This window comes from Aythya fuligula, chromosome 4, assembly GCF_009819795.1.
Source record: "Aythya fuligula isolate bAytFul2 chromosome 4, bAytFul2.pri, whole genome shotgun sequence".
NCBI classification, from domain to species: domain Eukaryota; kingdom Metazoa; phylum Chordata; class Aves; order Anseriformes; family Anatidae; genus Aythya; species Aythya fuligula.
The window spans coordinates 16,089,796-16,102,078 of record NC_045562.1 but is presented as its reverse complement, the minus strand read 5'-3'; the positions used below and the strand labels follow the sequence as shown (position 1 = coordinate 16,102,078).

The following is a 12,283-nucleotide window of genomic DNA, read 5'->3' as shown; positions in this document are numbered from 1 at the left end:
TAATACTGAAACTTTTTTTTTTTTTTTTTTTAAGTAATAAACTCACAATGCTGGTTTCCAGTGTTGCTTCCTTAAAGAACGAGAGAGCTTTCGTCTTTCACTCCAGTTGTGTTTTCCTTTTCGAGGAGGTAAAGGACTCTTTGCTGTGTTTTAATCTTCTCAATGACTTATTGTTCTGGGCTAACACTGTCATCTTTTATCATTCTTGTTTGGGGGAGGGGGAAAACCACCTTAAATGAAAGCTCCCTGTGGCTGCCTGATGTTCGCTGCCATACAGACTGCCTAATGTGGAATGTGGCCAAATTACGTCCTCTTGATAGCTCATTTTGATGTACTGAACCGGAGTCAGTCAATGCTGATATTGTTTTCGCGGCACCGCAGCAGAGGGGCTGTTCCTCGGCCCTTCTGGGGTTAGGATCAAAGATAAACTAGGTGAGCCTGAGAGCCCGCCAGCAGCAGATTGCTGCCGCACGCACAGGAGCTCTGCTCTTGCCCGACCTATCAGGGATCGAAGCAGAGGCCGCCCGATCTGGACCCAGGAGCAGATGAAGAATAAGGCTTTGTTGCTGGAGCACCAAACAAGTGACGTCTGCTTGGGAAAGTGCAGAAGGAGAAATAAACTTCTGTAAGTGAAGCATTGATCCTTCTGTATAATACACCTGGTTTTAAAGAGGGCTCTTTTGAGAAACAGACAATGCTTCGAGCATTACACGTGTCAGTCCCGTGTAAAGAGCTGCTGAACACCAGTAGGAGGTTTGTTTTCTATTTTTATGTATATAAATACATACATAAAAGCGTCACGCTGGCTTTGGAACTGTTTTTCTCTCCTGTATCTTCCAGGCCGGCACAAGCGATTCCTTTTGGAGCTTTTTACTTTTCTGTTACAGCTCTGCTATAAAGCACCCGTGGCACACTTGCAAAACTGTTCTCTTCTGCCATTTCACTCAAAGACAAAGGTTCCCTTCCGTCTGCTGCGCTTTGAGCAGTGCCTTTTTTGGTGGTGGTGCTTGGACAAAAGCAGAGCTCAGAGCTCTGCATCACCTGTGATACCTTTTGGGGTCTTACTGGGGTACCTTCCCATCATCTCACCTAGCACGAACCCCTGAAGCTTGCAAGGCAGACCGTAAGGCAGCTTAGCGTCTCTGCTGAAGCGATTAAGGTAGTAAGGAGACTAAAGAATATGTCTGGCTACTTTCAAAGATGAAAATTACATTAGGTCAAAAAATAAGAGAGCAGCAAAGGAAGATTAACTACCAGCTCTGCGCGCTGTGGTGGTGTTGTCAGGCTCCAGTGTGCAGAGGAACAAAATGGTCCAGCTGATGTCCGGTAGGAAGGACTGGGCTGGAAAGCTTTGTCTTGCTGGTGGAAGTCATCTCCTCTGTGCTAGCAGAGAGGGCAAAACAAGGCAGATTTTGCAGCTTGTTAGGGTACAGTCACAAAGCTTGAAAGTAGCTGAAAGGGTTCCCTCATTGGCCTCATTGGCCCCCTTGAGGCTACACAGTCATGAAGAAAACAAGCCCAGAAGATAAGAATGAGCTCCTCTCTTCAGTGTGGGTTTGAGGAGCCGGGTTTTGTTTCTCTATCTGCTCCCAGTGGCCCTTACGGTTGTTCTTTCTTTTTTTTTTTTCTTCCCCAAGACCTCTTGAAAATCAAAAAACTTAAAAACATCTCAGATGGTATCAACGGGAGCCTGCTGAAAGCTTTTAGTAGCACTCCAGCCTGCTTCAGTCTCTTCATGGCACAACGTCCAAATTTTTTTTTTATTTTGCTGAAATTTAATGTAAGAGTTCACAGCTGCTAAAACCTTAAACTTCCTTTATCTTCCTCCAGGGTGTTCTCAGCTATCCTGTGCCTGGCGAGATGGTTCTCACGGTGGCCAAAACCATCATGCCCTCAGCTTGCTTTCTTTGGCAGAATCTTAACTCCCTCAGTCTGGCAGCATGAAGGGCTGCTGAGAGGCATCGCGCTCTCTCTCGAGGACCATGGGGGCCTCTTCCTCTGCTTTTCTTTGCCTTCCCTGGCCACGTGTGCAGCTGACCAGCGAGGTGAGGGCACCTGGGCTGCCCTCGGCAGCGGGGAGAGGATCCTTTACCTCATGCATTGCAGGAGGGCTCCTTGGCAAGTCATTGAGATGAGTTTTTGCACAGTCTCTGCTTGTCCCTGCCAGGTGAGGACTCCTCCAATGTGCACAGGACAGAGCTTGCCACACAGCATCCAGCGTGCGTGTCCCTTTGGGAGTCCAGAGGCCTGGCGAGCTCCACACGGGTGCTTTCCGAGCGGGCCATGAGCTGCCCACACCCATGGGATGCAGCCTCAGCTGGGGCAGCCCCGCTGCAGCTGAAGGTGGCGTGTGTCCGCACTGCTGCTGAAGGACTTGTGCACGCAGGGTGCTGGCCGAGCTGCTGCCTGACCTTGTCCGGGTTGGCCAGGCGCAGAGAGGCGTTCAGCCTCCCCTCCGTGATGCTGATGGACATATGGACAGGGCCCCGGGGGAGAGCGAGCTGTCTGGCAGTGACAGGAGCTCTCTGAGGTATGTCACTGCTGTCTGCCTTGTCCTTTTGCTCGCACCGTGGCATCCTGAGCCTGTGGCTGTGAGGGAGCAGAGGGGAAGGAAGGAGGTGTTTCACCCTCTGTGCACACAGCTGAGAGCAGAAGTGGGTCAGAAGAGGCATGAGCTGAACCCGTCGGTGTGCACGAGCGAGGCTCCAGGTTTGAGGTGCTTGCTGGATGTGTGCCTGCTCCTCCTTGCCCCGAAGTAAAAGCACTTTGGGTGGTTTTTTTTCAAGATAGATAGCCCAGGGGTGTCACAGGTCCGAACACGGGTGTGTACTGGCTTCTGTTGTAAAAGTTGCTGTGGCTGAGGAGCTGTTCCTCCTCCTCCTCCTCCATCGCGGTGATCCTTCTGGAAGGGGCTGGAAAACAGCAGGGCTTTGCATGGTCGACTGAGAAAACTGACATGAGGCGGTTTGTGCCGGAGCTAATCTATAATTCATCGTGATCATTCCAGGCTTTTAGCGAGCGGGGCAGAGGGAGGCCGGGGAGCCCTGAGGAGCGCCGTGAAGCCCCGGCACGCGGCCGTAGCCAGCGAGCGCTGTCACTTCGATGAGCACGGGCAGGCGCTGCCGGGCCACCGGGGAGAGCCGGGCCCCCGCTACCTGCTGACGAGGGGGGACGGCGAGCTGCGGATGGCTAGAAGCAGCCCTGGCGATGACATCTCATTATTTCCAGCTTTCTTGCTCGCTTTCCGGTCGCTGCTAATGCACCAGGCCCGAATTCCTGCCTGCGTTGCTGCCTCGGGGACCCCTGGAGGCTGCTTTGTCTGGGAAAGCGTGCCCGGGGGCTGGTTGAGATGGGCAAGGTGAGCGGCCGATAGCTGTCACTGGGAGAGGGGTCAGCCCCAAAACAGCCTTCCTGGCCACGTCCCAGCATGAGGGCAGCTTCCACCTTGTGTAGCTCCACCTGCAGCAGTTTGGGTGTCCCCCCGCCCTGCTCAGGAGCGATGTGGGGACGCTGGGGAGGGCCTGGTTTGGGGCTGCTGGGATGGCTGGGGGCATGGGACTGAGGGGACGAAGATGACCCCTCTACCCCTGTGAGTCTGAGCCCTTGCAGCTCGCTCTAAGAGCGGCTCTCCCGGCTTCTCGCTGGCCCCATCCTTGCTGTGGTGTGCGGCGGGCCAGCAGCAAGCAGCCCTGACTGAAAACTGCGGTTGGGAGCCACGTGTTGGGCCCCAGCCGCCTCGTGGGTTGGCGTTGCGCAGAGCAGGGGAAAAGGCTGGTGAGGGCAGGAGGCCGTTCATCCATTAAGTTAATTCTTTGGCTCTACCTGCGCTTCTGGGCTCATGTCCAAGGCCCGAAGTACTTGTGCGATTTCCTCCTGCCTCCATCGGTTACGTTGTCTTCTCGATTCCCTCCCGAGCTAGTTATTAATTATGGAGACCGCGGAGATGAAGTCCAGGCTCTGCTAATGGTTGACTTACCCATGTTTCAGAGGCAGCGTTTCGGGGCTGTGCTAATGGCATCTCTCGGCTTCGCTTTCTACCCTCCACCATCGCCTTGGTTCCTAACCCGTGCCTGGCAGCGAGGCAGACAGCAGTGCTCAGGTGATCTCTGGGATTTAGGGTGCCCCTGCCTGCATCCCTCTCAGGGGGGACGCCTCTTTGTGGACGTCTGCCTGGCCAGACCCCGGTGCCGCCTCATCTTTCCTCTCCCAGCCCTGTTTTTTTCCTTCCCCTCCCTCTCCCAACCAGCGCTGGCCCCGTCTGCCCTTTGCTCCTGGTGCCCCCGGTGCTGGGTTGCGTCTCTCCGCTTTGGGATCCTGCTGGCCCCATCCCCGCCTCGGGAAGGAGCCGCTCGCATCCCCCCACCCTGGCTCAGCCTTGCCTTGGGGGCTGGGGAGGGGACGACTTGGGAGAAGCAGAAGCAAGGAGAGCACCTCTGCTGCTTCTGCTGCTTCCAGCTCCGCCTCTTCATGCCCCCAGGACTCGCCTGGCACAGGCTGCCAGCCTTGTCCCGGGGCTCCCCAGCCGTGTTTTGCAACCGTCTGGTGTCCGCCAGCGGCGGGGCCTTCCCGACAGCCACAGGAGAGGAACGTGTCCCCGGCCCGCGTGGGGAAAGGTCAGCACGGGCAAAGGGGATGCTTGCTGCTCCAGCCCCACCAGCACAGCGCCCAGCACGTTTGGCCTGGAGGAAACGAGCAGGCCAAGAGGTGACGCGTTCCCAGCTTCCTCTCGCGGGGTGGATGTCACCCAGTCCGGCAGGAGGCGAGTGCTGGCGGTGGCTTTTGTCACTTCCTTGGCTGCAGGATGCTCGCGGTGTTGAACCCGCTCCTGAGAGCGCCTGTGTTCCTGGCCAACGGCGGCGTCAGCCAGGTACCGCGGTGCTCGCAGCAGTCGGGCCGAGCGATGTGTTCCTGCCCTGTCGCTGCCTTCCCCTCCTTCCCGGCCCTGCCAGCAAACCTCTGGAGGTGGCTGGAAACGAAAGCTGTGACTCGCAGCGGCCGTGGGAGGATTAGCAGCTGACCTTAGGGGCTTAACTCCGCTGCTCCGCCCTGCCAGCCGGGCGTTTCGAGTGACACCGTGCCCCCTCCTTGCACCCCGAGCCGCTCGCAGCCTGTGCTCCTGCCCTTTAGCCGTGATTCTGGCGCCTGGAGCGGTGTCGTAGGAGTGCGGCTGCTGGCGGGGGCTTGGGAAGCTGGCAGCGTTTGTCGGGGCAGGGGCAGAGCAGAGGAAGGAGGAGGAATTTGTAGGTTGGGCCGACGGGCCGGTTTTAGAAAACTCTCCGCATGTTAAAAAATAATAATCTGGCCCGTCGTCTCTAGGCTACATTTGCCTCTTCTGTGGCTGAGCTCATGGAAAATCGCAGCTTAGCTTCTGCGCTCAGTGCCAAGACGAGGAGGTTTAAAAACTAACTGATAACATCTTTGTAAACTTGGAGTCGTTTCTCCGAGCCTGCTGCTCCTTCCAGCCGGGGCTTTGCAGCTTTCCTAGAGGTCGAAGCGAGCCAGGCGGCCAGCAGCTGCGCGGCGGCAGTCGGGAGCGTCGCTGCGAGCACCCCCAGGACGCCCGCAGGCTGCCTCGTCCCTGCTCCCCGCCAGGTACACAGCACGCCACGCTCTGCCCGTAACTTATCGTAATCACTGGCTTTATTTTTAAAAAATTACAATAGAAAAGTACCTTTAAACATATTTCCAAAAGCGGAGTAGACAACGTGGGAAGCTCCTTTCCTCTCTTCTCCCCAGACCAAAGTACAGGAAACGGTTTGCTGCAGGAGCTACCAGGCCCTCGCCCGGGACCACGGGCGCCGTTCCTCACGGAGCCGCCTGGCTCTCAAGTCCCAGCCCCAGCGCTCGCAGACAGCCCCAGCAGCAGTTTCCCATTTCCCCCCCATCTCGCCCCCACCCCGGACGGCTCCAGCAGCCGAATTCCCAGCCGTGGTGCTGCAGCCCGCCCACGAAACCCGAGGAAGGAGGAAGAGAGGCTGGGAATCCCACTCGGGGAGCAGGCGGTCGGAGGAGACGGGGCTTGCGCCTCCTTTTGCAAGAAACCGAAATCTGGTGGAGTTCTTGTTTTGTTTTGCTTTGCTCTTTCTTATCCAAATTCCTGCTGGAGCAAGGAGGAGGAGAGGCTAGCACGCCAAGCAGTCTCTTTGCTGGCTGGCTCGCCGTCCCGCGCGCTGCCTCCCTTCTTCTCTCTGCTCCTGCACGGACACACGGACGCTGAAGGCCCGGGGCAGCCCGGCGCCGTGGCACAACGGCAGGCACGTGCAGTCAGCTGGGGGAACGGAGAGTTCGGTGTCTCATACAGCAGTTTACGTTGCCCATAACAACTTCAAGCAGCCGTGGCAGGAGGAGGAGGAGGAGGCGAATTCTCACCTTGCTCCACGTGTGGGCTCTCTCTGCCCATCCCTGATGCGAGCATTGTACCGTGCTCCCGGAGCTTTGCGCAGCGAGCTAGTAACACAGCCCTACGATAAAAAAAAACGCCGTCGGAAGTTCCCGATTGTCCTGCCTGGTGGTGTTTGGTACGGCCGGGAGGAAAACCCTAATACTGTCAGTGCATACGGGGACCGTGCTGACACAGCCGGAGCACGCCGATCCCCGGCAGGCCGCTCCACGAGCCCCAGCGCCTCGAGCCACGCGCCTCGGCGTCCGCACGGGCCGCAACGTCACGCCTGCGCCGTGCAGCTGGCGGCGGGGGGCACGCTGCGAAGGACGCCGAGTCGGGAGTCGAGCACAAGAAGACGTGGTCCAACCCAGTGTAAGATTGTCCTGTTCGGAAGGTTTGGTACAAAAATACTTGCTCTCTCGCTTTCCTTTTTCGTAGTCTGCTTTCCTATGGTTGTTTGAAAATACTTTTCAAACGCTACAGCACTGCCTGTCAAACCATGCTTTCAGAAATAACACACTCTTTCTTACAAATATACAGTGTAAAAGAGGGAAATATTATTACTAGGTATGCTTTTTGCTTTCTTCTAGGAGAGCAGATGTGTGATAGAGGCTGTGGGAAAGTCTTGGAGGAATCCAAACTTGTGCGAGGATTTTTTTTTTGTCTTTCTTTTTCTTTTTTCAAGCCTGCAACAAGAGAGGCGGAGAGGTTACAAAAGCAGCCGGCCAGGAGGCGAAGCTGCGAAGAGGCAGCGGCGACTCTGCCCTGGGCTGCGGGTGCTATCTAGGGGGCGAGGGGCGGCCGCTGGGCAGGGCAGAGTTAAGTCGAGTTTCTGCGCTTAGGAGGAATTCGGCCGGTGTTGATCCAAGGCAGGAAGCCGGAATGGCAGCGAGGGGAGATTACGGGGGTGATTTAAAGCCGAGAGGCATTCCTGGGCTGCCCAAACTCCTACCCCGGACGAAAATGAGAGGTGCGGGAAGGGCCCCCCCGAGCCGAGCGCCGCGTCCCTTACCAGCACACTGCGGTCGTGTGGAGAGCGCGCCCAGCAGCCGCGGCGGCAGGCTCCGTTCATACCCACAAGACTGACTGTCGGCCGCCATCACACACCTGAGACCTGCGGGAGGGCACGGCGGGGATGGGGCCCGGGCACGCGCGCGTTCGCACCCCTTTTCTTTTGGGGCCAGCCGAGCGGATTTGGCTCCCTGGGTCTCGCCGGCACGGGTTGGGGATGCCCCGAGAGGAGCGAGGTGGCACTCACATGGCATTCAGCAGAACTGACGGGACTTCCAGCCCTGAGAACCAGCCTCGGAGGGAGGGAGCCAGCGCATCTGCAAGGCACGTGGGGCCAGGGCTGAGTGGGCGGCGTGGGGAGCGTCCCCACCTGCCCCGAGCCCGCGTGGGGAGGAAACACCGCGCCTAACGGGAGCGGGGCCGTGCCCGGGGGACAGCCGGGAGCGACGCCGCGGCCGCTCGCTCCTCGCGAGGAACGCAGGTGCTGCCTGTCAGCGCTGCCTTGACAAGGGAAGTATGTGGCTGCAATAATATTTACCGCCGCTCTTCCTCCCGGCAGCTGGTGCTTGGTCCCAGCCGCTCAGAGCCCCCAGCGCTGCTCCCCCCGACGCCCTCCCTCGGGGCCCTGCCCGTGCCGAGGCGCTGCGGGGCAGCGGGGGGTGGTTTTGGGGTGCCGCGAGCCGGGCAGCGTGAGCGGTGCCGGGGCCACGCCGCGTTACCTGGGCGTGCAGCGAAGCGGGGTAGGTGAAAGCAGGAGGAGGTAGAGCGGGCGCTAACTCCGCCGGGTACAGGGGGTACGGCCCCCACACTTCAGGGCTACTGGGGTAAAGTGCAGGCACTGTGAGCTCGTCTGCAAGAGAAGAAGAAGGAGAGTTAATCCCTCGTTCTCCCCCACAAGCAGCGGGGAGGCGGGGAGCGGGCGCAAGCGGTGGGGCCGGCGCTGCCCCGAGCCGTGGCGCACTTACAGGGCTCTCTGGCGATGAACTGAGGTACGGCGTTGGGGAGGGGCGTGCTGGGGTTGGGGGTGCCCACCAGCTTGCTCTTGGCCATCTTGGTGTTGGCCTTGGCGAACTCCAGCCGCAGCGTCTGGGGGATCTCGGGGTCGAAGCGGATGCCCTGCGGGAGGGGAGAAGGCAGCGGGGTCGGCGGGCACCGGGCGAGCGCCGCGGGACCCCAAACCCCAGCGGGGACGGGTGCCGGTGGCATCGGGGCTGGCTGCTCGCTGAGGGGCCAGGCATCCCACGCTCCCCCCTCTCCGCCTCGGAAAGAGCCCTTTGGGGAAAAAAAAAAAAAAAAAAAGAAAAAAAAAACACTATTCCCAGCATCCCCGCAGGCCGCCGGGGCTGCCGTGACCTCATGCGCTTGGCAGCGAGCGCCGCGCGGCCCCGCGGCTCGCATTCCTGCGGCGTCCTCGGGCTCGGCACCATATTAGGCAGTCGGCGTCCCGCTCGGCCACGCTGCGCTCCAGGGGGACCCGCGAGGACGGGGAGCCGCCGGCCTTGCCCCCGCAGCCCCCCCAAAGGGACGCGCCCCCCGGCACTCACGTTCAGCGCGTTCTTGGCAGCCTCGGCCTCCGAGCGGCTGTCGAAGCTGACGAACCCCACGGGCTGCGGGGAGAGGAGGCGAAGGGGTGAGGGGTGCCCCCAGCCTTCCTTTTTTTTTTTTTTTTTTTTCTTTTTTACAGGGATCCCTCCCTCCCCGTTCCCCGAGCCGTGGGGCGCGCCCCGCAGCCTCCTACCTGCTTGGAGGTGAGCTTTATGAGCGAGCCCTCGTAGCCCTGCGAGAGAAGAGAAAAGCGCCCGTCGCACCGGCCTCGCACCGGCCGCCCCTCGCCGCCCCGTGTCCCGCGGTACCTTGAAGGGCCTGAAGAGCAGGTAGAGCTCCCGGGGCTTGATGTCCAGGGGCAGGCCGCTGACGAAGAGGGTCCTCACCTGCAAGAGCAGAGCCTCAGCCACCCCCGAGGCTGCGGACGCCGCCCGAGAGGAGGCCTCCGGAGGCCTCCAGCCCACGCTGAGCCCCGAGTGACCGGGGCCGTGTTTGCAGGGAAGGGGAAAAACGCTTCCTGCAAGGGTCAAGGGCTTTCAGCGAGCGTGACGTCCCCTTGTTCTGGGACACGCAGTGAGGGAGGGGTGTCCGTCCGTCCGTCCGTCCGTCCCAAGGCCTTGCCTGCATTTTGTGCGCGGCCTCGAGAGAAAGCGCCCGCCGCCACTTCGCTGCCTTCCTGAAATCCAAACCCGCCCGAGCCTGACTTTCCGGATAATTTAGCCCCATGGCTGCACAGCAGATAGGAGAGATAAAGGCCCCGGAAAAAAAAAAAAAAAAAAAGAAAGAAAAACTCCGAAATTAGGCCTCACAAAGACGCGGCTTCTCCGCGGTAATGACTTGTTTTCTTTGAAAGTTCAAACGCGGGTCGGCCAAGTCTCGAGCCGCTGAATTGCAGCGCGGCGCTCGCCGAGGACGGCGAAAAGCGCGGATTATGGGGAGGAAAAAAAAAATACAGCAAGGAAAAAAAAAAAGAAAACATGCCTTTTCGGCTTTCCAGCCCCGAAAGGAGGGCACGGTCGGAGGCCTGTGGGGGAGGCCAGGCTGGGAGGGAGGACGCGGCGTCCCCAGAGCTGTGGGGCAGAAGGAGAGGCTGCGTGGGGAGCTGCTGCCCGGCCCTCATGGGGAGCGGGAGCTGCTCCCGCAGGGCCTCGGCGCGGAGGCAGCCCGGAGCACTCAGCCTCCATCCTCTGCTCCTGGTGGCACTCCCGGGGCCGCATGGGGCAGGAGGTGGCAAAATCCCTTCCCAAAGGGTCTGGGGTGACTTGTGCAGGAAACCTGTCAGTGGCCACGGGGACTTGGAGTCCCTGTTGAGGCTGTGGGGAGGCTCCTGCAGCCCAAGCAGGACAGGCGAGGCATTTTGCCCCGATCCCGCTGCACCAACATCTGTTCAGCACCTCCACGGTGCAGCGTTTCTCCACCTCCACCGCCTGCAATCCGGGCCAGGAACAGCGACGCCGGCACCCCGCTCCACGGGCACGTGGCGGCAGATGTCCCCCACCTCTCCCCGCAGGGACAGGGGCTGCGGGACCACCCGAAGCCCTTCTGCTCCTCCTGCTGCACCCCACAGCCCCTGGACAGACCGGGGCCACCACCACTGTGCTCCCGCTTTGTCCCCTCCAGGCTGTTGGTGTCCCGCAGAAGGTTTTCTCCTGGTCGCTGCTCCTCGCCCTGGGAAGCCAGCTCCAACCCAACTCCGGCACACCTCTCCCCGCCTCTGCGTCCCACCGCCACCTCCTGCTTCTCCCAACACCCTGGCAATGCTTCAAGGGGCACCAGAGGGGACCCGATGGGCACCGCACGCACGCCCAGGGTGGATTTCATCACGCAAGCAGCGACCGGAGGCAGCCAGGCGACGTGCACGGCCAGCGCTCACCTCCCGGAGCACGGCGGCAGCGAGGGCAGCGCTGCCATCCTCGTCCGCCCCCGAGGGCACCGAGCGCCCCACGCGATGTCCGGCGCGGTCACGGTCCCCTGCCCCTGCGCAAACCTCCTCCGGTAAACTTTAACAGGAAGGGGAACGGCGGGGAGAGGCAGGAGGAGCCGGGTGACTCATTCACCAGGCATTTAATCACCTACTTCAACCCCGGCCGCCTCGCAGCCCCGCTCGCTTTAATTTTCTACCAGCGGATTAGCCGCTTGGCTGCCCGCCGCCGCGGGGGGACCTCTGCCACGCCGGACCCTCGCCCATGGGGTCAGACCCTCGCCCATGGGGTCGGACCCTTGCCCATGGGGCTGACCATGTGCCCGGGTGCCGTCCCCACGCTGGTTTGGTGCCAGCGGTGGGGCAGCGATGGGCGAGGAGTTGGCGCTGGGAAGGGTCCCACCGTGGCCGCCCTCCGTGTCCCCACTTCCCACCCTGGCTGTCCCCAGCCAGGGTCGAGCTGGCGAGGGCTGGGGACAAGGGCCACGAGCGGGGTGCGTGGAGACGCCGTGCTACCAAATAAGGCCTCTGTCCCCGTCCCTGTCCCTGTCCCTGCCCGCGCGTGCCGCTCTGCCCCGAGGATGCTCGGGGCGTCCCGCGGGGTGCTGCATCCCACTGCCCCAGTGTCCCAGTGCCCCAATGTCCCGGTGTCCCGGCATCCCTCACCACCCCTGCTCGCGGCTCGCCGGGCTGTGGGGTGCCCGTGCCCTGACCCGACACCCACCCCGCAGCTGGGATGTGCCGCCCCACTCTCCTGCTGCCCCTCTCCCTGCTGCCCCCCTCTCCCTGCTCAAGGTCACAGCCCCCGGGGGACCCCTAGGGGACCCCCAGGGGACCCCCAACCCCCTCCCTTCCCATTCCCGACCCCCTCCCCGGGCTGCCGGCCCCAAGACCCCGCTGCCGCTACCTCCTCCTCGGGCAGGCCGGGCTCGCCGGGGCCGCCCTCCCGCTCGCCGGGGCCGCCGCTCATGGTGCTGGGGCCGCTCCGGCACCCGCCCGCGGCACCTCCGCTGCGAGCGGCCGGCGGGGGGACGGGGAGGGGACGGGGAGGGACCGGGAGGGACCGGGGAGGGACCGGGGAGGGACTGGGAGGGACTGGGGAGGGAGGGGACGCGGGGCGGAGCGCGGGGAGGGAGGACAAACGGCTGGGGTTCGTGCGGAGGGGGTGGAGCAGCAGGGGGGGGAGCGGGGTGTGAGTTTGGGACGGGGATCTCCGGTGGTGGAGACGCAGGACACAGCGCTGAGGAGGTGGGGTGCGGGATGGGTGTCTCAGGTTTGGGGACATGGCACCGCCAGGGCTGCCCACGGCAGGCAGAAGGTGACATCCCCACGGGGACCCACCGCCAGGCTGGCAGCAGGGCCCCGCGGCACTGTCCCTGTCCCTGTCCCGCTGCCTCGGCCCTCACCCAGCTGCGAGGCTCGGT

The 12,283-nt window shown here is 61.5% G+C and overlaps 1 protein-coding gene across 1 annotated transcript; it reads right to left on the bottom strand.

Moving 5' to 3' along the window:
* Window positions 1–6,993: 6,993 nt before the first annotated feature.
* RBPMS (RNA binding protein, mRNA processing factor) lies at window positions 6,994–11,829 on the bottom strand. The gene is made up of 9 exons (XM_032186721.1): window positions 11,767–11,829; window positions 9,247–9,324; window positions 9,132–9,170; window positions 8,938–9,000; window positions 8,359–8,509; window positions 8,113–8,243; window positions 7,641–7,710; window positions 7,395–7,496; window positions 6,994–7,068 (listed from the first exon to the last, which is right to left on the bottom strand). Exons 1-7 carry the CDS (start codon window positions 11,827–11,829, stop codon window positions 7,648–7,650), a joined length of 588 nt encoding a protein of 195 aa, XP_032042612.1. The 3' UTR covers window positions 6,994–7,068; window positions 7,395–7,496; window positions 7,641–7,647.
* Between the last annotated feature and the right edge of the window lie 454 nt (window positions 11,830–12,283).